Source organism: Puma concolor, chromosome E2, assembly GCF_028749965.1.
Source record: "Puma concolor isolate L17-30 chromosome E2, mPumCon1.1.hap2, whole genome shotgun sequence".
Lineage (NCBI taxonomy): Eukaryota > Metazoa > Chordata > Mammalia > Carnivora > Felidae > Puma > Puma concolor.
In genome coordinates, this window is record NC_141681.1 from 59,697,372 (window position 1) to 59,724,884 (window position 27,513).

At 56.4% G+C, this 27,513-nt stretch overlaps 2 protein-coding genes across 14 annotated transcripts; one reads left to right on the forward strand and one right to left on the reverse strand.

Moving 5' to 3' along the window:
* The first annotated feature begins 485 nt into the window (after positions 1–485).
* Positions 486–19,332, forward strand: BRSK1 (BR serine/threonine kinase 1). 2 transcript variants are annotated; one of them, XM_086690710.1, is made up of 19 exons: positions 486–795; positions 2,727–2,821; positions 2,917–3,002; positions 5,046–5,186; positions 8,735–8,851; positions 8,932–8,965; positions 9,046–9,114; positions 12,371–12,517; positions 12,884–12,915; positions 13,114–13,284; positions 13,806–13,903; positions 14,114–14,273; positions 14,504–14,564; positions 15,017–15,386; positions 15,834–15,882; positions 15,974–16,097; positions 16,654–16,852; positions 17,925–18,014; positions 18,737–19,332. In XM_086690710.1, exons 1-19 carry the CDS (start codon positions 660–662, stop codon positions 18,892–18,894), a joined length of 2,337 nt encoding a protein of 778 aa, XP_086546836.1. In that variant the 5' UTR covers positions 486–659; the 3' UTR covers positions 18,895–19,332. The 2 variants fall into 2 exon arrangements, with proteins under 2 accessions (XP_086546836.1, XP_086546837.1); XM_086690711.1 differs by lacking the exon at positions 486–795 and having other exon boundaries at positions 2,917–3,006.
* Positions 17,630–26,613, reverse strand: TMEM150B (transmembrane protein 150B). Of its 12 annotated transcripts, none has more exons than XM_086690716.1 (8): positions 26,221–26,613; positions 25,537–25,761; positions 25,123–25,271; positions 24,535–24,580; positions 24,367–24,409; positions 24,020–24,115; positions 21,903–22,086; positions 17,630–19,717 (listed from the first exon to the last, which is right to left on the reverse strand). In XM_086690716.1, exons 1-8 carry the CDS (start codon positions 26,475–26,477, stop codon positions 19,521–19,523), a joined length of 1,197 nt encoding a protein of 398 aa, XP_086546842.1. In that variant the 5' UTR covers positions 26,478–26,613; the 3' UTR covers positions 17,630–19,520. The 12 variants fall into 12 exon arrangements, with proteins under 12 accessions (XP_086546842.1, XP_086546840.1, XP_086546843.1 ...); XM_086690714.1 differs by having other exon boundaries at positions 24,020–24,147; positions 24,367–24,434; positions 26,221–26,612; XM_086690717.1 differs by having other exon boundaries at positions 24,020–24,147; positions 24,367–24,434; positions 25,537–25,671; positions 26,221–26,610.
* Positions 26,614–27,513: the final 900 nt, after the last annotated feature.

The following is a 27,513-nucleotide window of genomic DNA, read 5'->3' on the forward strand; positions in this document are numbered from 1 at the left end:
TCTGTGCCCGACTTCATCTCCTTTCGTGTAGCCCCGTCTCGGCCCCGGTCTCTGCTCCGCACGTCTCTCCCTCGCCTGGCCTCCACCCTCTCCCCTCCTGCATCCCTGCATCCCTCCTCTCCGTCCCTCCGGCTCCCAGGCCCGCCCCCTGCCCCCGCTCCCCCTCCCCCCTCCGAAAGGGTTAACTTTGGGGAAGGGCCCGGAGTCCCCGGATGGTGATGTCAGCGTGCCGGAGAGAAAGGACGAGGTGGCGGGGGGAGGCGGAGAGGAGGAGGAGGCGGAGGAGAGAGGGCGCGTGGGGGGGCGGGGGGGACCTCGGCCTGCAGCATCCGCCGGCCCGCACCTCAGACCCCCCCGGCGGGGGGAGGCGCAGGAAGGGGGGGGCCGGCCAGGGACGGGCTGGGGAGGGGGGGCCGCTCAGCCCCCCCCGGGCCATGCTGACTCCCGGGGCCTGACCCCCCCGGGCCAGCCCCCCCTCCCCCAGCTCCGCGGCCCGCCGATTGGGGGGGGCCCAGCCCAGCCCCCTGGGGACCCCCGGAGAGGTGGGGAGCAGCCGGGGGGGCCGGGACGGAGCTGTCGCCGGCCCCCGCCGGAGGGACGGGGCGACCTGCCGCCGGGGGGGCGGCCGGGGGGCCGGTCGGGCCGGGACCAAGGGCACCATGTCGTCCGGGGCCAAGGAGGGGGGCGGGGGCTCCCCCGCCTACCACCTCCCGCACCCACACCCACACCCACCCCAGCACGCCCAATATGTGGGCCCCTATCGGCTGGAGAAGACGCTGGGCAAAGGACAGACAGGTGAGCCAGGGGAGGGGACACCTAGGGCGGGGGCAGAAGAGCTGGGGGGCAGAGGGCGGGACTCCTGGGTATTCAAAGGGCAGGGGCTGATCGCCCTCTGTGAGGGTCCCTCACAGAGAGGGCACTTGGGCTCCAGTCTGCTGGGTCCCCGGGATGGAGGGGGCTGGGGGCTTGGACTCCGGGGGGGAGGGGGGGAGGTGCGGGGCCCAAAGGCTCCCACCTCATGGTGGGCAGAGGTTGGAGGGGCTCCAGGTGGGGAAGGGAGGCCGGCCTGCAGCAGCGGACCAGCCGGCAACGGGAGCCCAGGTCCTTGCTGCAGTCCGGCCGCGGGATGGGGGTGCGCCCTGGACGGCCGCTTCCCTCTGCACCGCTCTGGATCCGGAGGGCCTCACGCTCTCCTGGCAGGCTGTCTGGGTGACCAGCGGTGAGGCTAGGGTGATGGGGCCTGCAGCCTTCTCCCCCTTCTCTGGCATGCCGGCTCAGTGTGGGCAACAGGATGGAGAGGTAGGAAGGTGGATCCAAGAGCATAGCTCCCAGGAGTGGTTGTGGAATGGGGGGGGGGGGGAGGGCATCCTTTGCTGTTGCTAAACACTGGCCCCAGCTGTAGCCTCTTTCTTGCCAGGTGGAGGGTAGGGGGTTGTGAGGCAGGAGCTGCACCCCTGTGTCCTAGGCAGCGGTGGGCCCAGGGTCTCTGTGAAGCTGAGGGCCGGGGCATGAGGGAAGTAGAGGCTCAGACCCCAAGAGCCTAGTGGTAAGAGTGTGAAGGTGTCACTGACCTGAATTCCTGAGTTATGGGGGAGGAAGGGGACACGGTCTTGGACTGCTGGGTCTGAGGGAGGAGGGGCTGGGGGCAGGACTCCTGGGTCTGAGGGAAGAGGGGCTGGGTGGGTCTGAGGGAGGAGGGGCTGGGGGCCTGGACTCCTGGGTCTGAGGGAGGAGGGGGCTGGGGCAGGACTCCTGGGTCTGAGGAAAGAGGAGCTGGGTGGGTCTGAGGGAGGAGGGGCTGGGGGCCTGGACTCCTGGGTCTGAGGGAGGAGGGGCTGGGGGCCTGGACTCCTGGGTCTGAGGGAGGAGGGGCTGGGGGCCTGGACTCCTGGATCTGAGGTAGGAGGGGGCTGGGGCAGGACTCCTGGGTCTGAGGGAGGAGGAGCTGTGTGGGTCTGAGGGAGGAGGGGCTGGGGACCCAGACTCCAGGGTCTGTGGCTTTGGGGCTTACCCCTGGGGAGTGGGCATACTCTTGCATGCTCCCAGCTACAGCTGCTATTAAAAGAAGATCCAAAAAGAGGATTAAAAAAAGGTCAGGGTTTGGAAGGAGGTGGAGGAGAATGGTCTGGGAAGGGGGCAAACGTGAAAGTATATTCCCTGGGAGACCTGGAGTCTCCAGATGATTGAAGGGCAGAGAATTCAAGGAAAAGATGGGTTTAGAGGGAGAGAGAGGTTGAAGGAGGCAGCAGGGGAGACAAAGCTATGGAGACACAGTGAGGAGAGATTCTGTGGAGAGATGGACTTCAGGGGGCACGTCAGAAGGACAGAGAATGGGGTGAGAACCGGGGTCGGCTGTGGAGGTGGTGGACAAGCAAAAGGGACAAAACAGGGGCACCTGGCTGGCGCAGTCAGTGGGCCGTGCGACTCTTGATCTCGGGATTGTGAGTTCGAGCCCCACGTTGGGTGTAGAGATGACTTAAGGGGGAGAAAAAAAAGAAGAAGAATGGACAGAACAGAATGTCAATGTCTATGGGCAGCAGGAAGAAGAGTGCGTTTTGTGGGAATGACAGCTGTCAGAGCCCTCAGGGACTCAGGTCAGGGTGATTCAGGCCACTGCAGCCAGCAGGAAAAGGAGGAGGAAAGGGGGTGGCAAGGAGGACTGAGGAGCCAGAGGCCGTGAGAGTGCTCTCTGAACACACTCCACATTTTCAATCCTGCTTCCCCAGGGCTGGTTAAACTCGGGGTCCACTGCATCACGGGCCAGAAGGTTGCCATCAAGATCGTGAACCGAGAGAAGCTGTCCGAGTCGGTGCTGATGAAGGTGTGTGTGTGCTGAGGGAGGGCGTCCCATTGGGGCTGAGGGGAGGGAGCGAGGCCATGCTGACCTCCATTTCTGTGCGCCCTGCCGTCCCCCAGGTGGAGAGGGAGATCGCCATCCTGAAGCTCATTGAACACCCACACGTCCTCAAGCTGCATGATGTCTACGAGAACAAGAAATATTTGTAGGTATTTATAGACACCCAGCCCCCCTATGCACCCCCCACTCCAAGTTCCTAGGGTGGGACCTTTCTGGAAAGAAGGCCTGAAGAGGCCTGTGGAAACTTAAGCTCTCCTGGCTGGGCCTCTGAAGGCCCAGTCAGTCCCTTCCCTACTGCACAGAACACACACACACACACACACACACACGCACACACACACACACACACACGCACACACACACACGCACACACACGCACACACACACGCACACGCACGCACACGCACACACACACGCACGCACACACACGCACACACACACACACGCACACACACACGCACACACACGCACACACACGCACACACACGCACACACACGCACACACACGCACACACACGCACACACGCATGCTCACACATACTCCTCCCGTTCCCAGGCTGACTGGCCTGACCTGGCCTGACGCTAAGGACCAAATGTGCCTCAGCAACAGGACAGCTAAGCGTGAGCCATCCTGAGTGGGGGGACAGAGGCCCATCCTGCCCCTTCTTCCCCAGCCCCGGTACCCCCCCACCCCGCACTACAGGGAACACTCTCTACTAGATAACCTGGATGTCCTCAAGGAGATCCACCTTGTTAAGAGCAGCTCCCCACCCCAGTTCCATCTGCTGAGGCAACAGGGCTTAACAAAGCCTAAGGCTCAGTGAATCCTGCCTCTTCCTAAACCCCCACTCTGGAGCATTGGAACCCCCCCTTCCCCGCACATAACTCTGGGTGCTACGATGGACACCCCAACAACGGCTGTCTTACGATTTCCTAGTCTGTATCTCAAAGTTGATTACCCCCCAGGAACATGGGAGTGGAGTCCAGCTGTCCAGGGTACAGACAATAGGCCTTTGTCTGGACTCTGGTGACCCAAGGGACAGCTGGGCTGGGCAGCGGGAGAGGGGACAGCCCCCACCATGCAGTCCTCAGGATGAACTGTCTCCAATACCATCAGATGCTGGGGCTGGTTTCCCCAGGCAGTACGCTGCTGGGCCCCACGTGCTCATGGGAATTGTAATCTTCAGGCTTCCCCAGGTGTGGCAGCAGGGAGGGGCTTTGTCACCAGCTGGTGGAGATGTCACTCCCACCCCACCACCTAGGTAGGGAGAGGGGGGGCCCATGGGAGTTTGGGCTTCACAGAGGATTATCAGCCTTCCAAGAAATTGAGCCTTTGTTTCCAGTGGTTGATGGGAATCAGAGTTTTAACCTCCTGGAGCCTGATGGGATTTGGAGTCTTAAGGATCCAGTGGCTGATGGGAATTAGGAGTCTATGTCTCAGAGGCTTATGGGAGTTGGGAGTTTTAAACCCCTTTAGAGCTTATGGGAGTTGTAGTCTTCTACCTCACAGACTTTGACTTAGATTGGTGCACACTACAATCATTTATTGCCAGGCATTATTGAGAATTCGAGTTTCTTCATCCCAGAGGCTTATAAGAATGAGAGGCTTGGCTTTCCAGAAGCTAATGGGAGTGAGGGAGGGAGGTGTCTTTATTTCCCAGGGTCTTGTGAGAATTGGGGTGTTTCTGTCCTCCAGGTGCTAACAGGGTTGCCTTATCTCCCGAAATAACTAGGAGCCAAAGTACTATACTCCTAAAGTTGACATAGGATTCTGGAATTGAGTTTTGGATTCCCAAAGGCTGAGGGGTATTGGAGTCTCTTTTGCCCAGGGGCTCATTGAAACTGGAGTCTCCTCCTCCCCCCGGGGACTCCTGGGAATTGGAGTCTCCTCCTCCCAGGGACTCATGGGAATTGGAGTCTCTCCCCCTCCCAGGAACTCATGGGAATTGGGATCTCTCCCCACCTCCGGGGGACTTATGGGAATTGGAGTCCCACCCCCTCCTGGAGACTCATGGGAATAGGAGTCTCTCCCCTCCCAGGGACTCATGGGAATTGGGGTTCTCTGCTGTCAGGGGCCAGTGGGACTGAGGTCTTGTGCTGGGCTCCAAGGGCTTTTGAAAGAGGAAGACCAGGCTCTTTGGTCCTCCACATGCCCCTTCCAGCCCTCTGCCCCCTCCACGTCCCCCAGGTACCTGGTTCTAGAGCACGTCTCTGGAGGTGAGCTGTTTGACTACCTGGTAAAGAAGGGGAGACTGACACCCAAGGAGGCCCGGAAGTTCTTCCGCCAGATAGTATCGGCGCTGGACTTCTGCCATAGCTACTCCATCTGGTGAGGGGGCAGCGTGAGGGGAGGCCAGGAGGAGCACTGCCCACGAGGCAGGCCCTGGAAGCACATGGCAGCTGAGGGGAAGCCAGTGTGGTGCGGCCCCGACATAAATCTTTATCCCTTTAAAAAAAAACTGAGCTATAACTCACGTATCATAAAATTCGCCCCTTTAAAGTACACAATTCGGTGGTTTGTAGTGTAGTCAGCGCTGTGCGTTGCTGCTATGTAATTTTGGAGCATTTTCATCACCCCCAACATCATCACCTCGTACCCATTAAGCCGTCACCCATCCACCGCCCCTGCCCGCAGCCTCTGACAACCACCAGTCTGCTTTGTGTCTCCACGGATTGGCGCATTCTGGACATTTCGTGCAGACGCACTCATACTGCATGTGGCCCTCTGTGTCTGGTTTCTTTCACGGAGCAAAATGTTTTCGGGGTTCGTCCGTGTTGTAGCTTGTCAGTACTTCGTTCCTTTTTGTGGCTGATAAATATTCCATCACGTGGATATGCCTTATCTTGTTTATCCATTTGACAGTTGATGGACACTTCAGTTGTTTCTCCATTTTTAAACGTTGATTATTTTCGAGAGGGAGAGGGAGACAGGGCGTGAGCAGGGGAGGGGCAGAGAGAGAGGGGGAGACACAGAAAAGGAAGCAGGCGCCAGGCTCTGAGCCGTCAGCACAGAGCCCGACGCAGGACTCGAACCCACAAACCATGAGATCATGATCTGAGCCGAAGTCGGACACTAAACCGACTGAGCCACCCAGGCGCCCCTGTTTCTCCTTTTTGGCCATTATAAATAATAGGGACATGTGAATATTCACGTGCTAGTTTTGTGTGTACCCGTGTTTTCGGTTCTCAGGTACGTACCCGGGGGTTGAACTGTCTGGTCATATGGGAACTCTGCTTGGCCTTTTGAGGAAGTACCAGATGATTTTCCAAAGCGGCTGCGCCCTTTAACACACCCTCCGCCCCACCAACAGTCCATGATGGTTCCAATCTCTGTACCTCCTTGCCAACATTTGCTACTATTTGACTTTTTCTTTAAGCTTATTTATTTTGAGAGAGAGAGAGAGGACAAGCAGGGGAGGGACAGAGAGGGAGAGAGAGAGAGAGAGAGAGAGAGAGAGAGGAATCGCAAGCAGGCTCCACACTGTCAGTGCAGACCCCGACCCAGGGCTCGATCCCACAAACCGTGAGACCGAACCATGAGACTGTGACCTGAGCCGAAACCCAGAGCTGGACGCTTAACCGACTGAGCCACCCAGGCGGCCCATTACTGTTTGACTTTTTGGTTATAGCCGTATGCTAGTGGATATGGAGTGGTATCTCATTGTGGTTTTGATCTGCAGTTCCCTCGTGACTAATGATGTAGCACATCTGTTCATGTGCTTATTGGCCATTTGTTTATGTTCCTTGGGAAAAATGTCTGTTCAGACCCTTTGCCCATTTCTTATTGAGTTATCTTTTGATTATTGAGTTGTAAGACTCCGTTATTCTAGGAACGAGAGGTTGCTCTAGGAATAACTCTTTTTTTAATTTTTTTTTTCAACGTTTATTTATTTTTGGGACAGAGAGAGACAGAGCATGAACGGGGGAGGGGCAGAGAGAGAGGGAGACACAGAATCGGAGACAGGCTCCAGGCTCCGAGCCATCAGCCCAGAGCCCGACGCGGGGCTCGAACTCACGGACCGCAAGATCGTGACCTGGCTGAAGTCGGACGCTTAACCGACTGCGCCACCCAGGCGCCCCATCTCTAGGAATAACTCTTAAGAATTATTTATTCTAAGGACAGATCTTTTTTTGTAAACGTTTATTTATGCATTTATTTTGAGAGAGAAGGTGCGTGAGTATGAGAGGGGGAGGGGCAGAGAGGGGAGAGAGAGAGAGAGAGAGAGAAAGAGAAAGAAAGAGAGAAAGAGAATATCCCAAGTAGGCTCCACACTGTCAGCACAGAGCCCGACTTGAGCCTTGATCTCACCAACCATGAGATCGTGACCTGAGCTGAGACACCCCTAAGGACAAATCTGTTATCAACTGTATATTTTTTGAGTATTATTTTCTCAGTCTGTGACATGATTTTGCATTATTAATATATTTTTTAAGGTTGTTTTTTTTTTTTTTTAATTAACGAAGTAATCTCTGCACCCAGCTTGGGGCTCAAACTCATGACCCTGAGATCAAGAGCCACGTGTTCGCTCTTCCGACTGAGTCAGCCAGGTTCCCCTCTTTTGTGTTTTTATAGCAATGTCTGGTGAAAAGCAAAAGCTTTAAATCTGGTAAATCCAATTTTGTCTTTTTTTTTTTTTTTTTTTTTACAGTTTATGCTTGTTCTGTCCTATCTATAAATCTTTGCCCAGCTCAAGGTCCCTAAGGCTTCCTCCTACATTTTCTTCGAGAAGTTATATAGTTTTAGCTCTTGCATTTAGTCCTGGGATCCATGTCAAGTTAATTTTTGTCTATGACTTGAAGTAAGGGTTGAGGTTCGTGCTTTGGCTTGTGAATGTCCATGTGAAAAGATCGTCCTGTCCTCTCTTCCGCTCTCAAAACAGGATATTAAATATGCAACATTTTAATGATTCATTGAGGTGCAAATGGATGCCTTCCCTTGTCTTTCAGCCTCTTTTGTTTGCACACCTCCCTCTCTGGGGTGGGGATTGGAGTTGGGGTGGGTATCAGGGTGGAGGGGCTCAGAGTTGGGGGTAGAGCTTGGAAATGAAAGGCAGCCTGTTTAAATTGTCAACACCTCCCTATCGACGGGACACTGTCGAAACCCTGACATTAAAAACACTGGCCTCTAGGGGGCAATAGTCAACATACTGAACAAGTATGACCCAGTTACTGAGCTGACCGCTTCCCACCGAAACTCTAGAGTCCTCAGGCCCCATCTCCTCCCAGACATTAGCTCTTAAAACTTGAAGGATTTTGCTCCAGGGGAGAGGGCAGGTGTCTCACGAGGGACCAGTGACTGGCTTGGGGTGGCAATGTTTTTATTGTTCAGCACGGAAGTATTTCAATAGCTCAACGTTAACTCTTCTCACCTCAAAATATCTCACTTCGTACATAGTCAAGCATTTGCGGATAAGATGATATGCTGTCTGGCGTCTCCAGTGAAGGGGCGCCTGGGTGGCTCAGCTGGACGAGCGTCCGACTCTTAATGTCGGCTCAGGTCATGATCTCACAGTTCGTGGGATTGAGCCCTGCATCGGGCTCTGCACTGACAGCTTGGGATTCTCTCTCTCTCCCTCTCTCTGCCCCTCCCCCTCCCCCCCTCAAAAATAAACACAATAAACTTTAAAAAAAAATCCAGCGGAGGAAGGAAACAGTACGTAGGGGTATAGGCGAGAGAAGATTTGCCCTGAGTTGATAATGGGGGGGCGGGGTGGCGGGCAGGTGCATGGGGCTTCCTTGTATCTTCTCACTACTTTGGAGCGTGTTTGAAATTGTCCGTAAGACTTTGCAGAAGTCTCCCCCTGAGAGATAGCGAACTGGGCCTCGGCCCCCAGGAGGAGGGCAGAGATCTGAGCGCCACCTGCCTGCCTGTCTCAGCCACAGAGACCTGAAGCCCGAGAACCTGCTTTTGGATGAGAAAAACAACATCCGCATCGCGGACTTTGGCATGGCGTCCCTGCAGGTGGGGGACAGCCTCCTGGAGACCAGCTGTGGGTGAGTGGGGGCCTGGCCCCTGTAGTCCCAGGGAGGGGGTGAGAAGCCGGCCAGAGGCTCACACTGCCTCTCTCCCTCAGGTCCCCCCACTATGCGTGTCCGGAGGTGATTAAGGTGAGTGAGCGGGTGGAGACGCGGGAGGAGTGGAAGGAACGTGGTGGAGAGACGATGTCACAGCTGGTCCTCCTTTGCAGGGGGAGAAGTATGACGGCCGCCGAGCGGACATGTGGAGCTGTGGAGTCATTCTCTTTGCCCTGCTTGTGGTAAGGTGCCCCTCACCTCTCCTGCCCCATTTCTAGGACAACGTAGAGCGCAGAACATCAAGTTCCGTCCTCCCCTCAGGGGTACCAACTATTTCACTGAGATTGGGAAGGTGGGAGGTATTAGCCAGCAGACCAAGATCCCGGAGCACCCCCCTCTGGGCCCAGAGCTAACCATTCAGTCACACAATGGTGAGCTAATCCAGGTGTCCCAGAAAAGGACGGGGCAGCCGGGAGCCCCTGGACGGCTCGGGACGGTGGCTGTGCTAGGGCACTGCAATATGACAGAAACTCGTCCAGTCAGCCCGGCTCTTCCCGCCTCGCCTCCACACCTGCGCTTCTCTGCCCAGAACGCTCTCCCACCCCTACGAGTCCCGTTGCTCAGCTAGGTTACACCTAGACTTTTCTGGTGGTGCTGTTTATTTTGAGAGAGAGAGAGGGAGAGAGAGAATCCCAAGTAGGCTCCACACCTCCAGTCTGGTGTCCAACACGGGACTCGAAGTCAACGAACCTCTTGATCGTGACCTGAGCCGAAGTCGGCTGCTTAACCGACCGAGCCACCCAGGCGCCCCCTTAGACTTTCTTTTTGCCTCAATTCATCTGCCACTTCTCCAGGAAGTCTCCCCTGTCCCCCACGCGCCACGAGGTCGGATCCTCCAGGGTAGGCTCTGGGCTTCCCGGCGACTCTCGGTCGCCATCGTGCGTTGAGTCGTTCGGTTCTTTGAGGGGGCGTCTCCCTTCCCTTCTAGATCATCAGCTCCCAGAAGGCAGGGCTTTTGTCTTTGTGTGTCTTATTTCGTGGGCTCGCGAGTGGGACCCGAGCTGGCACACGGTCGGCCCTCAGGAACACGTGTGGTGTAGACGAATTAGTGGTGCGCTCCATGCGAGGCACTGTTACAGGCACGTTATCCTCCGGACCTCTCCCAACAGCCCCAGAGAGAAGTGACCGGCCCACACTGCTGAGAAGTGGCAGGTCTGGGATCAGTGTTTGGCGTCATGAGCACTAGCCTGTGACCAGGGAGGCTCCGTGACACTGAGGGGAGCGAGGCCGAGTGGGCGCTCCGGGGCCCAGGGCCCCCCGGGGAAGCTGGAGAGGCGCCCGGGAGGCAGGCTCCAACACTACAGGCCTCAGCCCCTCTGTAGCTGGCAGTGTGGGAGCCCATCCAGCTGAGTTCAAACCCCCGCTCCGTCACCTTGAGCAAGCAAATCACCGTCCCTCTCCAGGCCCCTTTCCTCACCCGCCCAGTGGCGACGGTTAGGGTACCTGGAATTGCGAGGGTTTCGATAGCGTGTCGTATGCTCAGCGTTCTAGGCGGTGCTCGATAGTTACTGGTACGCATACTTCATTACTATTATTATTGCAGATGATTCTCACGACTTACGGATTCTGTATTGCAAAGTTGCCCACTCACCGCAGTTTATCCATGACCTCAAAATCAACACTCTGGGTGCTTTTGAGGTCATTCTCAGATGTGCACAGAGCAGAGAAAAAATTGGAGTCCCCACCACACGCGAGGCAACCCACCCTCTGCTTTTTATGTATTTATTTATTTCCTTATTTCAGCTCACCTCGTAAGCACCTGTGCTTTTTGTGGTTTATTGAGTGCAATATATTTGCTTTTTCGTGCTTTTTATTGGTGATTTTATTTTATATTATTATTTTTTTAAGTTTGTTTATTTTGAGAGAGAGACAGAGACAGAGAATCCCAAGCAGGCTCTGTGCTGTCAGCACAGGGCCCAACTCAGGGCTTGAACTCACGAACCGTGAGATCATGACCTGAGCCAAAATCAAGAGTGAGACGACCGAGCCACTCAGGCGCCCCATGTTTTGTTTTGTTTTTTTTTTTAAATAATCTCCACACCCAGTGTGGGACTCGAACCCACAACCCGAGATCGAGGGCCACATACTCCACTGACTGAGCCAGCCGGGTGCCCTTTTCTTGGGGATTTTAAATGGTCCTCAGGGTAGTGTTGAAGTGCTATCTTGCGTTCCTAAGGGCAAGAAGGCTGTTTTGTCCCTCATCGAGGAAAATGTATGCGTTAGATACGCTTCATTCAAGTATGAATTCTACCTATATGCCATATATATATATATAAACAAAGCCTGATGTGGGGCTTGGACCCACAAACCCGTGAGATCATGACCTGAGCCGAAGTTGGATATTCAGCTGACTGAGCCGCCCAGGCGCCCTTATATGTTTATATATTATACACATGTATTTATATATATATATTTTATATAAATATATATTAATATAGACATATATATATAAAACAAGAGGTCTGTCTTCGCTTGGGCTGCTCTAACAAAAGTAGACCGTGCAGCTTAAACAAGAAACATGCACTTCTCACTGTTCTGGAGGCTGGGAAGTTGAGGGTCCAGGTACCAGGCAAACAAGAAACACAGGGACACATCGAACAAGACCGACAAGCAGAGTCACATCCAGGCTTCCTGGCCCTAGACCAGCATTCAGGGGCGCCCTCTCCCAGTCTCCCCAACCCCAACACCCGGCATTCTCTGTCCAGAGGCCTCTGACACCAGGGACAGCACTGTCACCCCCTGTGAGTCTCGGTCCAGCGTCACCTCCCCCGCGACCCCTTCCTCGACTCCCCGGCTACACCCGGCTCCCGTCCCGCGCTGCCTGCTTGTTCTGTGTCCTCATCACCCACGTTCCCATCCATGTGTTGTTTGCCTCGCCCACCACGCATTCAACAACCGTTGCCTATTAATTACTGTTCTACACCAAGCTCCGTGAGGACAGGAATCTGGTTTTGTCCTGCTCCAGCCCTAGGGGCCAGATTGGAACCTGGGCGGCAGCAGGGGCACCATCAGGTGCCGAATCCATCATGAATGACATCACAGCTAATGCGCGTCCACTCGCCGGCATCTCACGGTCCCAGAGAGCGAGGGCTCATTTTGTCGGTTACTAGATCCCTGACCCATAATGGATGCTCACCTTTCGTTGAGTGAATGAATGAGTGTGACCGAATCTGAAACTGGTCTGGGGAGAAACCTGTTCTTAAGATGCAACCCCAGCCTCTTAAGCACTGGGGCCTGACTCCATTACCAGCTCAGAGGCCCCGGGCGAGTTGCTGGACCACTCCGTGCCTCAGTCTCCCCACCTGTAAAGTGGGGTACTAACAGTTCCCTACTTCCCGAGGCCTGTGGTAAGGACTAAATGTGTCCGTGTGTGGAGCACTTAGGCTCTTACCTGGTACATGGTAAGCTCCGTAAGGGGTCCTGTCATTTCTCACTCAGGGGGCTCTGCCCTTTGATGACGACAATCTCCGCCAGCTGCTGGAGAAGGTGAAAAGGGGCGTCTTCCACATGCCCCACTTCATTCCTCCAGACTGCCAGAGCCTCCTGAGAGGGATGATCGAAGTGGAGCCTGAGAAAAGGCTCAGTGTGAGTTGGGGGGGCAGGGGGGATGGTGGGTCATGAGGACAGAATCCCTAGGGGGCTCATAAAGATGGCTTTCCAGGACCTGCCTGTCAGCTTGGCCGGGGGAGGGGGGGGGGGGGGAGTTGGGTTGTGTCGTGGAATGAGCCAGGGTCTGCCCAACCTGCCGCTCCAAGCTGGGAAGGTCCCCCACCGCGGGAAGGATGCATGCCCCAGGCAGTAGTTGTGGGTCAAGGCACTCAGTTGCCACTAGGGGAGACCAAAGGCCTCCTGACCCCGGTGGAGAGGAGGGGGCATCGTCAGGGACCCCCAATGCCACGTCACCAACTTTCGACCTCACTGGTGCTTCTCTACGACCCACCCTCTTCACAGCTGGAGCAAATTCAGAAACATCCCTGGTACCTGTGAGTACGGGGAACTGGGTGCCTGGTTCCGGGAGGACGTGGGGAGGGGGGCAAATGTCAAGCACCAGCTAGGGGGTGGGATGCCAAGGTTCCTCAAGGAGGAGGGGCCGGAGACTCGGATTTCTGGGTTCCCAGGAGAGGGTGGAGTGGGCTCGATCACGGATGCCCGGCCCCCTGTAACGTTTCTCCGTCTCCCAGGGGCGGGAAACACGAGCCGGACCCCTGTCTGGAGCCAGCCCCAGGGCGCCGGGTGGCCATGCGGAGCCTGCCATCAAACGGAGAGCTGGACCCCGACGTCCTGGAGAGCATGGCTTCGCTGGGCTGCTTCAGGGACCGCGAGCGGCTGCACCGCGAACTGCGCAGCGAGGAGTAAGGCCCCCTCGCCCTCGAACACCCGCGCCACCTGCCCGCCTCCGGCGAGCTGCTGCAGCGCCCCGGACGGCCAGCAGGGGGCGCAGCTGTGCCTCGCACCCGCGCAGACTCCCTGGGGCGGGAGTCAGGGCCGCTTGACAGGGCAGGGCTTAAAGGTCCCACGTGGAGCTATTCCCCGAGGAACCAGGAGGGGGCGGTAGGGCCAGCGGAAAAAAAGATAAGATGCTGAAAAGTATCAACAGGTGCTGACGCAGACTTAGTGCCTCACGTGGGTAGTGCTTGCAAATAGTAAGTGCTTCGATATTATTATTACTACTACTGTTATCATTGCTGACTAAGGTGAGGGTAGGATGTACACCGACACAGAGGAACTAACCGTGCCGCTACCTAGGAAGATGGAAGCATGGGCAGAGATGTTGGGTGTACCGAGCCCCAGCTGCGGGGAGGGGGTGAGACCTTGGAGACCCGACCTCTGATCCCAATTCTCCTCCTACCCCCTCACGCCCCTTGCGTGCCAGGGAGAACCAAGAAAAGATGATCTATTATCTGCTTTTGGATCGGAAGGAGCGCTATCCCAGCTGTGAGGACCAGGACCTGCCTCCCAGGAATGATGTTGGTGAGCAGGCAGGGCTGGGAATCCAGACCCCGGATTCCGGTGGGAGGAAGGGGCTGCAAGCCCTTAGCTTCTGGGTTTAGACCCCCTGACTTGCCCTGTGACCTTGTCACAACTCTCCACTCTGGGCCTCCGTTTCCCCATCTGCATGAGTGCCATGTGCAGCTGGGCGAACATGTCTTTTGATCAGGTTGAAACTCTCTCCGCCCTCAGACCCACCTCGGAAACGTGTGGATTCCCCTATGCTGAGCCGTCACGGGAAGCGGCGGCCAGAGCGGAAGTCCATGGAAGTACTGAGCATCACGGATGCTGGGGGCGGTGGCTCCCCAGTGCCTACCCGGCGGGCCCTGGAGATGGCCCAGCACAGTCAGAGGTGGGAGCCCCCGCCCCTCCAGCGGATCACGGTCCTGGTGGGTGAGGGGGGGTGGGAGTTCAGGGTTCTAGCCCAGCTGCCCCTCGACCGTGCTGTGTCGTTGGGACAAGTCATCTCCCCTCTCTGGGCCTCGTGTCCTCATCTGAAAGGAGTGTGGAAGGGAGAGGACATCTGAGCCTTATGAAACCCACACAACTGATTTAAAAAAAAAAAATGTCTCCTGGAAACAGGTCTCGTAGTGTCAGTGGAGCCTCCACCGGTCTGTCCTCCAGCCCTCTGAGCAGCCCAAGGGTAAGGCCAGGTCCCCGATTACTCAAGGGATAAGGGGGTGAAAACACTGGAGCAAAGATTGGCAGAACTACAATTCCCATGAACTCTTGGGGCATTGCCTTTTTGTCCCTAAAAGGACCAAAACCTAAGGCTGCATTAAGTATTTTATTTTAGTACATTGGGCATTTCACCTCCAATAGGATTAGGTTTTTAGTGTGTCAGAGGTTCATTTATTCATCTAACAAAAGCTAAGTGAGTCCCTACCGTGACCAGTCACTGTGCTGGGTCTTAGAGCAGTGAGCATGATAGAAAAAGTCCCTGTCCCCTTAACAATGTGGTTTGGGAGGCGGAAATAATGGACTACAAGTTCCAGCGTGCATCGGTGTCCACCTCTGTGAACATGTGAGACCGAGGCTCCAAGAGCCTCCTGGGAGTTGTAGTCGGCCATGTCACCCATCTCTACTCTTTCGCAGAGTCCTGTCTTTTCCTTCTCGCCTGAGCCCGGGGCTGGAGATGAGGCTCGGGGCGGGGGCTCCCCGACTTCCAAAACGCAGACGCTGCCTTCTCGAGGCCCCAGGGGTGGGGGCGCTGGGGAGCAGCCCCCGCCCCCGAGTGCCCGCTCCACACCCCTCCCTGGCCCCCCAGGCTCCCCGCGCTCCTCTGGGGGAACCCCCTTGCATTCGCCCCTGCACACACCCCGGGCCAGCCCCACCGGGACGCCGGGAACAACGCCACCCCCAAGCCCCGGTGGTGGTGTCGGGGGAGCCGCCTGGAGGAGTCGTCTCAACTCCATCCGCAACAGCTTCCTGGGCTCCCCTCGCTTTCACCGACGCAAGATGCAGGGTACGGGGTCCCTGGGGGTGCAGGGGCTGGGGGCACGGATTCCTGAGTCCTAGTATGAGGAGAGAGGTAGGGGGCCTGGATTCCCACGTCCTAGGAGAAGAGAAGATGGGTTTGGGAGGAAAGATTCAGGTGTTGGGAAGAGGGGGTGTGGCATCCATCTCTGGAGGAGGGGCCTCCCTGAAGGACACGCCCCTTCCTTGCTCTGGCTCACCTTCCCATTGGCTCATGGCAAGCAAGTTCCACCCCCGGGGGGGCGTGGTCTAACGGGTGGGCCAGCATCCCTGGAAGGACCATCAGTCAGCATGCCATTTGGGGTTTAGCTACTGGGAGGTGAGTGGGCGGGCGCTGGGGTCTGGAACCTCTGGTTGGAGGTGATTGCTAGCCTGCGTGCTGGACACCAGGATGACGGACAAGTGCTGACCATACTCTACCCTCCCTATCCCCCAGTCCCCACTGCTGAGGAGATGTCCAGTTTGACTCCAGAGTCTTCTCCAGAGTGAGTCTGACGGGGAAGGGAGAGGAAGGAGGGAGGGATTTAATCCCTTAGCCCCCTCCTGACCCGCCTCCAACCATCCCCTTTCACTCAGATTGGCAAAACGCTCCTGGTTTGGGAATTTCATCTCCTTGGACAAAGAAGAACAAATATTCCTTGTGCTAAAGGACAAACCTCTCAGCAGCATCAAAGCGGACATTGTTCACGCCTTCCTGTCGGTGAGGGCCCTGGGTCTTCGTGTGTCCTGGGCAGCATAGGACTACAAATCCCAGAAGCCCTTGGGGGATCCCCCCCCCCCCCCCAGCTCTAGCCTGGCTTCCTCCTAAGGCTCATGGGATCTGTAGCTTTCCATTCAGAGTTGGGTTTGGTCACTGTAGGGGCAGGGAGGTGGGAGGGGTTTACTGTGTCCTGGGGTGCTTTGCTCTAGGAGCTAGTGGGACTTAAAGGTTTTGAGACAGATGTGGCAGTGCTTGTGGAGGAGATGTTTGTGTCATGTGGTTCTGGAGCCTGGGGCTGACACCTAGATATGAGGGTCCTGTTATGTGGGGATCCAGTTGCTCAGCCATTCCCCTTATACCCTGCCTATAGTTGGACAAGAAAACTACAAGTCCCAGCAGGCAGTGGGGGCTCCCAATGGCTTTTCTGTTAGTCTTTGCCCCAGTGGCTGATGGAACTTGTAGTTCCTTGGGCAGAAGTAGTTGTAGGGTTGGCTCTCCATTCCCTGGAATCAGGTCACTGGAATCACCCCCTCTTTTTGTCCCCCTCCTGCCTCAGATCCCCAGCCTGAGTCACAGTGTGCTGTCACAGACCAGCTTCAGGGCCGAGTACAAGGCCAGTGGCGGCCCATCCGTCTTCCAGAAGCCCGTCCGATTCCAGGTAGACATCAGCTCCTCAGAGGGCCCGGAGCCTTCCCCACGAAGGGATGGCAGCGGTGGTGGTGGCATCTACTCTGTCACCTTTACTCTCATCTCCGGTAAGTTTCCCTCAGCTACACTGCCTCCAGCCTGGTGTTGGGATCCTCAAGACAGCTGAGATAGGATAGTGGCCCACGAGGGCAGCAAGAGCGAGGAGGAGGAGGTGGGGCTCAGCTAGTGCTGACTGACTGTGTGAGCCCCCTGCTCGTTCCGACCCCTACCTCCTCTCCTTCCCCCTTTCCTCGTTGACATTTAGTGGATATTTATGATGCTCCAAATGCTTTCCTTGCACTATTTCATTGAAGCTTCCCGGCAGCCTTTGTGGTGTTAGTAATCACCCATCTTACAGAGGAGAAAACTGAGTCCTCTAGAGGTAAACAGACTTGACAGAGTCACACTACAGACCATGCCTACTTCCTTAAGACAGTACAGCAGAAGGGCAAAGACATGGCCCGCCCGTTGTCAAATGTCACTGCTGCACCCAGAGCAGACATCAGCAATCGACCACTGCACTTCTTCCCGCTGAGCTCAGGTGCAGCCTGAGAAACTTCAGGCCACCATCACTAATCGGGAGTTGGCACAGGAGACGAAAACCACAGAGGTGCCTTGCTTCCGGTTCAGCTTGGTTCCTGAGTCCTGCTAACCAAGAGTTTGAATGACCAGGGCTGCTCCTGTTTCCCGGCCTTGTGAGCTGTCTTAGTGTGTCACAGCTGGGAGATGAGCTTGCTCTCGGGGTTTCTAAACCAGGCTTCCCCAGAGCACTGCGGTGTCATCACCGAAATGAATGACGGCGTGTTGTTTTTCCTTTCCCTTAAAGACTAATACGCAGGACTACCTCGATTTTAAGATTTTATTTTACTTCCCGTTTCTTTTCTTGCATTTCTGGCTCTACATGACCTCACCTTGAAACTAACAAGGAACAGGACCTATTTAAGTGGAAAATGGCACCCATCATTATTTCAACTCAGACCTTTCTTAGTCCCCTTTGCAGACCGAAGTTTAGTTTTATGCCCAACACAGGGCGGGGAAGTTGAGACCGAGAGAAGAGTCCTTTGCTGGGTTTCACAGGGTGGGAGGGCCTTCCTTGTCCCGGTCGGTCCCCGAGTCAGTCTGTCTCCATACCCCTTCCAGGTCCCAGCCGTCGGTTCAAGCGAGTTGTGGAGACCATCCAGGCACAGCTGCTGAGTACTCACGACCAGCCCTCCGTGCAGGCCCTGGCAGGTGTGGGGGCTGCAATGTCTCCTTCTTTGATCCTGTGGGCTGGAGGGGAGACCCCCTGCTGAACGAGTCCCCCCCCCCCAGGGCTCCGGTTTGTGGGCGGGGCCTCCGAGAGGCTGGGGCCTGAGCTCCATCCAGGGAACCTGGCCATCCTGACCGAGAAGGCCTCGTTGCTAGGGAGGGCACCTCCAGGGGTCCCCAAGAGGATGAGTAGTCTCATTGTCGGGCGTAGTGGAACTTTCTGCTGCCAAAAGTTCTGGAAGTGTGTTCTGGAGAAGGGGAATCTACCATCCGGGTTTGTTCAGGCCCCCAAATGGCCCAAGTAGGCTCCCCCGGGCCCTACTGCCAAGGAGCGTCCTCCCTAACAACCGGGGTTGGGAGGAAGGAAAGGGGACCTCTGGCTGTCATCCCCAAATCTGAGCTGCTGCTGCTGCGACAGGCTGTCCCTTAGCGAATAGCGTCCTAGCCAGAGTCTGTGAGGACGCCTCCTGAGGGTGGGCCGCCGGCTCTCACCGGGACTCATTTGGCCCAGTTCCCACAGTCACACAGCTTGGAGGGGCCCAGGATGTATGACCTGCCGTCCTGAGATCGCCAGGTCCGGCTGCAGATGTGTCCTCCCGGCAACCGTCTCCCCAGGCTTCCAGCCCCGTGCGGCTGCCGGAACATGTTCCTTGGGGGTTGGCAGCCGTGAGGGTACTGAGGCCAGACTGCTTCCTCCTCCACAGACGAGAAGAACGGGGCCCAGACTCGGCCTGCTGGTACCTCACCCAGAAGCCTGCAGCCCCCGCCTGGCCGCCCAGACCCAGAGCTGAGCGGTTCTCCCCGCCGAGGCCCCGCTAAGGACAAGAAGCTCCTGGCCACCAACGGGACTCCTCTGCCCTGACCCCAGGGGGCCGGGGAAGGAGGGGAGCCCCCTCCACCCCCCTTCCCTGCCCCCCAACTGTGAATCTGTAAATAGGGCCCAAGGAGTATGTAGGGAGGGGAGAGATACAACAAACCCAGCCTTGCCCCGCAGGGATGGGGCTCAGGGGGCCGTGCCCAATGGGGGGTGGTTCTAGGGGGGACTGAGGGGGGGGGAGCTGTTTCTATTTTATTTATTGATTAATTTATTATTTTATTTATCGATCAATCTCTCTGCGGGGCGGGGTGGGGGAGGGACGGGGGCTGGTTGGGGTGGCTTAGCAGATCCGGACGGAGAGGGCCATCTGTCCCTGTGTTCCCCAACTCCTCCTTCCCGGGCCCCCCCTTCCCCGGTTCTCCCCTTCCCTCAACAACCTTCTGTACGGATTTGCTCTCCGGAAGGAATTCTGGTTTCGCGTGACCCTGCCTGCGTCCGTGTCTCTGATTCCGCCGGCGGCAAAAAAAAAAAAAAAAAAAAAAAAAAAAATTAATAATAATAATAATAAATAGCCTTGAGCAGGGATGGCTGGCTGGCCTTGGCCTCTCACTTCCCAGGTGGCCGCGATCGATCGCAGCGCCGGGGACAGACCACACCGAGCGGACTGCCGTTCACAGGGGGATCTGCAGGGAGAGGGGGGAGGCGGGTGGAGAGCTGAGGCTGGGGCCCGGCCGGAGAGTCAGGGTACAGCCGTCCAGGCCGGAGAAGTCCACAGCAAACAGGCCAAAGAGCGTGAACAGCAGCATGGCCACGGCCCACTCGCAGGCGGCGGAGGCCGAGCGCAGCAGCCAGGAGTGGAGGATGACCACTTCACGCCGGGGTCAAGGGCCACGCCGAGCAGAGAGGACCCCGCACCCTCCCGCGACAGACTCGCGGTGAATGTCCGCCGACCTCTGTGTCTATCTCAGGCTGTGGCCTGTAGGTTCCTCCCGCTCCTGTCGCATTTCCGACATTGCAGAACAAAGTTTCTCTTATCCTTGGCCTTTCCTGACTCCATTAAGGCTCCACCCTCACCATCTCCCCACTTGCCCAGCCAGACAAGCAGCTCCCAGTTGCTTCTCCCTTCAAATAGGCAGCGTTTCCTAAAGATCCCCCCAACCCCGGGTGCCAGCATCAGGCTACGTTGGCGACTTTCTTCCCCAACCACCCACAGCCCTAGGGCCCCTCCCAGTCACCCCCTGAAATATCTTCTTCCTCCTCCTGGTGTCCCCATCTGGTGACAGCCCTGCCACCCACTCACATGCCTAGAGGACCCTGAGGAATCACCCTCGCCCCTGCCCCTCCCCTCCCCCTCCTCATGGCCAGCTGGTCACCCCAAGGCTTGTGCTGTTGGTCTTGCCCACCTCTGTCCTGGGCTGTCCTGTCCTGTCTCCAGCTTCTTAGTCCCCTGCTCCTAAAAACCTTTTTTTCTTCTTCCCTCCCTCCCTCCCTCCCTTCTTCCCTTCTTTCCTTCCAAGTAAACTCTACACCCAGTGTGGGGCTCGAACTCACAACCCTAAGAGCAAGAGGCACATGCTCCACTGACTGAGCCAGCCAGGCGTCCCCTGAAAACCTTCTTCTGCCAGCCCAAGCACACTCCGAGCTCAGCCTAGCAGAGAGGCATCTCGCTTTCTGGGAACACCCCCTCGCCCGACTCCCTGCAACAACTTTCTTGCTTCTCACATAAGCTAGCGCTCTCTCACTGCCCCTAGATCGGTTTAGACATTATTCCATTCACTGAAGGATTTTTAGACCGTGAACAAGGCTGACGTCACCCCTGACCCCATGAATCTTAGAGCAAAGAACAGGTGGGAGCACCCGAACACAGGGTGGTTACCCCCAGAACTGACCTTGTTTCTCCCCTGCTCATCAGCTCCCCATGGCTCCCTATTGCCCCTGGGTAGAAACCCAAGCCTTTCAAGCCTCACAGTAGCACTGGAGATCCTCATCTCCGCCCTGCCAGCAGCCTCATCTGTGAGCTGGTCTCTCTCCACCCTCTACACGCACCTGCAGTGTTGCCCAAATTAGCTCCTTCTGCAAGACCAGTTCAGAATCTGCCAGTTCTCGGACCTATCCTTGCAGACACCCAGCCCTTATCACACCTCGCTGGCCATCTTTATGGTCCATCTCCCAGCCCCACAGAAAAAGGACCCTGCAGCCAAACTGATTAGCAGCCCAATTTGTCCCTAAGGCAGACCACACAGGATGTCAGCTGGTTTCCCTCCAGCCTCTTCCAACCAACGTCAGCAGTCTTCTGGCCTCCATTCCACCCTCCCCAAGGAGATCAGTCCCTAAGGGTGAATTTGCAGCCTCCCCTCTCTCAGAGCAGTTTGCCTATCAATAACCACTGTTACTATGATCAAAACAAGTCCATCTTAATATATGGGGAGTGAAGTGCCCAGAGTCACCTGAGTCACCCAGAGGCAGCCGTGCTGGCGGAAGGCATCTGGGCTCAGGTTACTCAGCACGGGGCTGGGTAGAGTCTTCACCGGGTGCCAGATATGTTGGTAAATGGTTAACAACCGACCACGATTTACAGCATTGGCCAATTTCTGTGTGGTAAATACTCCCACCAAGGCCAGTTGGAGCTGCTAATATGACATCACCGGATGTGGAGCTGGGAAGAGACCCGGGCTGCTCTTGAGAGCCTGCTGGAGCTCTGCCATTGAACTTCATGACCGGTCTTGGCCAAGACACTCCCCCTCTCTGAACCTCAGTTTCCAGTCTTAGCCAACGTGATGCACGGCACAGGGCAGGCTCCCCTAACAGATCCCTGCTCAGTCCGTGCTGTTAGCGCAGAGCCTGCTGCTTCGGACCCTCTGTTACCCCCTCCTCCCTGCCCCTCCCCTGCTTGTGCTCTGTCTCCCTTTCTCTCTCTCAAAAATAAACAAACATTAAATAAAAACTCCTGAGGAGACGGAGGCCCAGACAGGACAGGGCACTGTGCACCACACGTCGCACACCCAGCCCAATGGACAAACCCCAAGCCCTGCCACCGGCCCCAGTAAGGATACTGGTCACCATGAGGATGGTGCAGAGGCTGCAGAGGCCCAGGCGGAGTGGCCCGATCCAGGGAGGCCCAGGCTGGGGCAGGCTCTTCATCCACCAGAAGAGTAAATGCTGCATCCAGAAGTACAGGTTGCCCACGAAGAAGGCGAAGAAGGCCCCTGTCAGGTGCGTGGGCAGCTGGTTCTTTTGCTGGGAGAGAAGGGACAAGAGGGGAGAGGAAGCTACATACGTGGGGGGAGGGGTCCTCGATCCACCCAGTAGGCTGTGTTGGAAAACTGCCACACCCAGGGCACCTGGGTGGCTCCGTCGGCTAAGCATCCAACTTTGGCTCAGGTCATGATCTCACAGTTCACGAGTTCGAGCCCCGAGTCTGGCTCTGTGCTGATAGCTCAGAGCCTGGAGCCTGCTTTGGATTCTGTGTCTTCCTCTATCTGCTCCTCCCCTTCTCTCTCTCTCTCTCTCTCTCTCTCTCTCTCTCTCTCTCTCTCTCTCTCTCCCTCTCTCTCAAATATAAATAAACATTAAAGAAAAGGATAAAAGAAAGAGTGTTGGCCATGGTCAGCTAGAGGAGGACAGGCACTTAAATTTGTTGCCCACTGCTGTGGCCTTGGTCCCTAAAACAGTGCCTGACACATCGCAGACACTCAGTAAATATTAGTGAAGTATATCTTTTATTTTTAACCAGGGTCAGGGAGCCTAATATGGCCACTCAGAGGGTAAGAATTTGCTTCTGGAGGATGAAAAAATTCTCAACTATTACAATGGTTTGTGGCTTGCAGATATATGGTATGTTATTTAATATATTCTAAATACTAAAGGCTTAATAAGAGAAAGCATTGGCCAAGGGGAAATGTCTTTAAAAGGTCCCTTAGGGGAGGTGCGCCTGGGTGGCTCAGTCAGTTAAATGTCTGACTTCAGCTCAGGTCATGTGCTCCTGGTTCATGAGTTCAAGCCCCAGGTCAGGCTCTGCACTGACAGTGAGGAAGCCTGCTTGGGATTCTGTCTCTCTCTCCCTCTCTCTGCCCCTCCCCACTTGCTGTCACCCTCCCTCAAAATAAATAAGCTTTAAAAAAGACTTCTTAGGAGAGCAATATAGTATTTTTAAGAAGTTAAAGTTGAGGAACCCAGGAATAAATGAAAGAGTGAATGAATGCTATGCAGAGGTGATTGGGAATTTTTATTAAGAAGCCCAAGGAGGCAACCTCTTATCTGAACACCCTGTGGTTTCTTTAGGTTGGAGAGGTTTGGAATCCAAGACAAAACAGTAAAATTAAATAACAATGTAAAATAAATCAATAGGCTTTCTCCAACCCATTGTCCATTTATTTGTTCTACAATTATCTACTGAGCTTCACAGTGAAGAATGCGGGTTCTAGAGTCTGAATCTGGGTTCATTTCTTTTCTTTTCTTTAATGTTTTTATTTTTGAGAGAGAGAGAGAGAGAGAGAGAGAGAGAGAGAGAGAGAGAAAGAGAGAACGAGTGGGGGAGGGGCAGAGAAAGAGAGAGACACAGAAACAGAAGCAGGCTCCAGGCTCTGAGCTGTCAGCACAGAGCCCAGGGCAGGGGCTCCAACTTGTGAACCGGGAGATCATGACCTGAGCTGAAGTCAGAGGCTTAACCAACGGAGCCACCCAGGCGCCCCTGGGTTAATTTCCGACCTCCAGGGACCGGCTGATTAAAACAACAACAAAAACCAACTCTGTCGGATTTGACCAAAAAAAGGTGTACGTAGGTCTCTTGTGAAGATGGATGAAGACACACACAATAAAAGCCTAGCGCCCCGCATGGAGCCAACACTCCAACTCTGTGACAACCCTAAGAATGAGTGGTTCCGAGTAATTATATCATTAAAAGGGGACAGGGGCAGGGGATGGCAGTCAATTACCCCAGCCTTCTAGAGTTCGGTGAAATAACGAAGCCAAGAGCCTCCCACGCGGAGCTCTATTCTGAGAGCCTAGGAGCTCACCCCTCCCTCCACCCCGACCCGATGGCCACAAGAGAAATACAAGTCCCAGAAGGCCATGCGCGGACGAGGCCCCGCAACGAGAAGCCAGCGGCCCCGGGGGATGCTGGGAGCTGTAGTCCCAGACTTGGACTGTCAGAACCTCCTGCGGGACTCACCTGGAAATTGCCCACCACGGAGGTGCCCAGGGCACACAGGAGTCCGGTCCACAGGATCAGCAGGTTAAACCACTTTCCGACCCCCAAGTCCCGGAGCTGGTGGTAACGGATAATGCAGATCCAGGCGGCTGGGAGGAGAGGGAAGTGGGCGGGAGCCCCGGACCCGGACTCCTAGGGCAGGGGGTGCGGAGAGACCGGCTATCTAGGGGTGGGGGTGGGGGGGGCCTAACCCCCATATCTGGGGGAGCGCGTGTGGGCTTGGACTACTGGGTTGAAGCTGGGGCTGGGGCCGGGCCCCCCGTTGGCTGGGAGGAGCTCGCCCGAACAGAAAGGGCTAGAATATTTACCCATAGCAGCTCCCATGTTGAGCAGCTGGCTGAAGATGCAGCTCTGAGGGGGGTAAGATCCACAGAGGCTGGGGAAAATGAAGGATCATCCTGGGGCTCCTGAGACGCGGGCCCCCTCCTCTTCTCCCGCAGAGCCCCCCACCCCCACCCCGCCAGCGCCATAAGTACCTGATATAGGGGAAACCCTCGGTGAGGTTCACAGCCCTGTTGGCCACTGCAAGGGCAAAACTGAAGTACAGGGACACATCAAGGTGGTTTTAACGACACCTTTTCTTTCTGTTACCCACAGAAACAGGGACTTCTAGCTCCCTCCCCTCGGACCCAGGAGTCCAGACCCCAGCGCCCTCCTCCCTCACACCCCTGGGATCCTGCTCCCAGCCCCTCCTCCCTCAGACCCAGGAGTCCTGTCCCCAGCCCCTCCTCCCTCAGACCTAGGAGTCCTGACCCCCAGAACCTCCTCCCTCAGACCTAGGAGTCCTGACCCCCAGGACCTCCTCCCTCAGACCCTGGAGTCGAGACGCCCTCCCCCGCCCCTCCTCCCTCAGACTAGGAGTCCAGCCCTCTCCTCCCTCAGACCCAGGAGTCCAGACCCCCCAGCACCCTCCTCCCTCAGACCCAGGAGTCCAGACCCCCAGCCCCTCCTCCCTCAGACCCAGGAGTCCAGACCCCCAGGACCTCCTCCCTCAGACCCAGGAGTCCAGACCCCCCAGCCCCCTCCTCCCACAGACCCAGGGTCATCCTGCCTCTAACACTCACACAGTCCAGACTCCAGTGATAGCCCAGACGGCCAGGAAAGCAGGCAGCAGGGACAGGTAGCCCCACATGCCGGGCTCTGCAGGGCAAGTAGAGAGCCACGAACCTCTCTCTTTCTCTCTTCCTCTCTTTCTCTTTCTCCGGTGAGGAACCTGCCCTAAGGGTCCAGATGCATCAGAAGGTGGCCTCCTGGCTCTGAGGCCCCCATTGGCTCCCAGGCGGAATCCGTCGGTGAGGGTCCGGTCGGGGCTGCTGAGGCCAGCTCTCAGCCTGAGGCGTTTTCCCTCTTTTAACAACTGTCTTTCCATCCGGACCTCCCAGTTTTTCCAGGCTGGCCTCCCCCAGCCCAGCTTCCCAGCCTCTCCCAGCCAGCCCTCCACCGCCAGCCTGGCCTCATGGCTTCCCCGGAACGCTCACCTGTCCTGAACCTGCTCCCTCTGGCACTGGCCCCGAGTCCTGGGCCTGGGGGCTGTGGGAGAGGTTGAAAAGGGAGCAGGGGACGGGCGTGGAGCTGGGTGGTGCTGTGGCAGAGCCAAAGTCCAGCCCGGGAGGCTGCAGGACAGTGTCAGGTCAGGAGTTGACGGTCTCACCACCACTTTCTCCAGGACCTCACCCCCAAACTGCCACTTCCCCACGCAGAACCTAGCAGGCACCACCTTAGTTAGCTTCGAGAGGCCCCCAACTTCCTTCCTTCAGCTTTCAGCAGTTCACCGTCCAAGAGCCCAGCCCTTGTCCTTCCCAGGACCCACAATCTGAGCCTGCAGCGCTCCCCACCCTTCCTCCCTCAAAGACCCAGTCGTGCAGGCCCCCAGTCCCTTCTAGAATACATGCACTTGTAGGGGCACTCGGGCGGCTCAGTCGGTTAAGAGTTGGACTTCGGCTCAGGTCATGAGCTCACAGTTTGTGAGTTCGAGCCCCACATCGGGCTCTGTGCCCACAGCTCAGAGGCCACTTCAGGTCCTCGGTCTGTCTCTTTCTCTCTCTCTCCCTCTGCCCCTCCCCTGCTCGTGTTCTCTCTCAAAAAATAAACATAAAAAAAAAAAAAGATTTAGAACACATCCACTTGTTTCTAGCCTCTGGGGTCCCACCTTTAGCTCTTACCTCCTCTGGGGCCTCAGAATCCAGGCCCACAGGTCAGACTCTGTGCTGGGAGTACTTTCCGTCCTTTTGCTGCTGGATGTAGGGCCTTGCTGACCCGGCCTCCTCGCCCTCACTTGCCTTCCCCTCTCCCTTCCTCTGGACAGCTGCTGGAATTCCCCGGTGGGCAGGCTCAGGATGGGTGGGAAGGGAGACCTTGGTGTTGACATCTCATCCGATGAGCCTTCCCCGAAAGCAATTGCTTCCTCTGCCCAGACCATTCTGCTGTGTCTTCCACATGGCAACCCTCAGATTTCTGGTTTCCTTCCCTCTTGGTGATCAGACCTTTGGGCCCTGGCCTCATCCTGCTTCCTGTGGACCCAGGAATCTAGGCCTCCAGGCCCTCCTCCCTTAGACCTGGGAGTCCAGACCCCCAGCCCCTCCTCCCTCAGACTCAGGAGTCCAGACCCCCAGCCCCCTCCTCCCTCAGACCCAGGATTCCAGACCCCCAGCCCCCTCCTCCCTCAGAACCAGGAGTCCAGACCCCCAGCCCCCTCCTTCCTCAGACCCTGGAGTCCAGACCCCCAGCCCCCTCCTCCCTCAGACCCAGGAATCCAGCCCCCAGCCCCTCCTCCCTCAGACCCAAGAGTCCAGACCCCCAGCCCCCCCTCCCTCAGACCCAGGAGTTCCAGCTCTCTTCTCCCTCAGCACCCCACCTCTTTTTGTTCAATTTGAGGTAAAATTCACAAAACATAAAATTAACCGTCTTACAGTGAACCATTCAGTCGCGTTTGGTACATTCCCAAGGTTGTGCAACCCCCACTTCTATCTAGTTCCAGAACTTTTTCACCGCCCCGGAAGAAAACTCTCCACGCATCAAGCGTAGGCCCTCGCCATCACCTCCTGTCCTCAGCCCCTGGCCACAAGCAGATGGCTTTCTGTCCCTATGGATTTGTCAATTCTGGACATTTCCTATGTTTTTTGAGTTTTGTCCACGTTGTAGCACACGTCAACGCCGCATCCCTTTCTGTGGCCAAACAGTATTCCACTGACCCTGCGTCTTTGTGGACTTAAGAGTCTGAGACCCACCTTTTCTTGCTGGTACTGTTGTGTTTCCAGGGCCCCAGCCGCTGGAACTTCAGGCTGTTGGCTTCCTCCAGAGCACAGATGAGACAGACAGAACATTCCTCGAGGCCAGAAGCCATCAACCCATGGAGAGTGCGCCCCTGGCCACGGTGGCTTTTCCGGCTGGAGGGCAGGCACACTGGGACCCAAAAACGAGGGTACAGGTACGATAATGAAGGTAACACAGGGTAC

What these genes read in the sequence shown, in the direction of transcription:
- BRSK1 (XM_086690710.1), top strand. Translation starts at nt 660, where the DNA reads ATGTCGTCCGGGGCCAAGGAGGGGGGCGGGGGCTCCCCCGCCTACCAC. An exon ending in CCGAGTCGGTGCTGATGAAG is followed by an intron (nt 2,822 to 2,916) that starts GTGTGTGTGTGC and finishes GCCGTCCCCCAG; the next exon opens with GTGGAGAGGGAGATCGCCAT. An exon ending in CTCCGTGCAGGCCCTGGCAG is followed by an intron (nt 18,015 to 18,736) that starts GTGTGGGGGCTG and finishes CCTCCTCCACAG; the next exon opens with ACGAGAAGAACGGGGCCCAG.
- TMEM150B (XM_086690714.1), bottom strand. Translation starts at nt 26,477, where the DNA reads ATGGTCTGGGCAGAGGAAGCAATTGCTTTCGGGGAAGGCTCATCGGAT. An exon ending in CAACATGGGAGCTGCTATGG is followed by an intron (nt 24,148 to 24,366) that starts GTAAATATTCTA and finishes CTCTCCTCCCAG; the next exon opens with CCGCCTGGATCTGCATTATC. An exon ending in CCGTGGTGGGCAATTTCCAG is followed by an intron (nt 22,087 to 24,019) that starts GTGAGTCCCGCA and finishes CTTCTCTCCCAG; the next exon opens with CAAAAGAACCAGCTGCCCAC.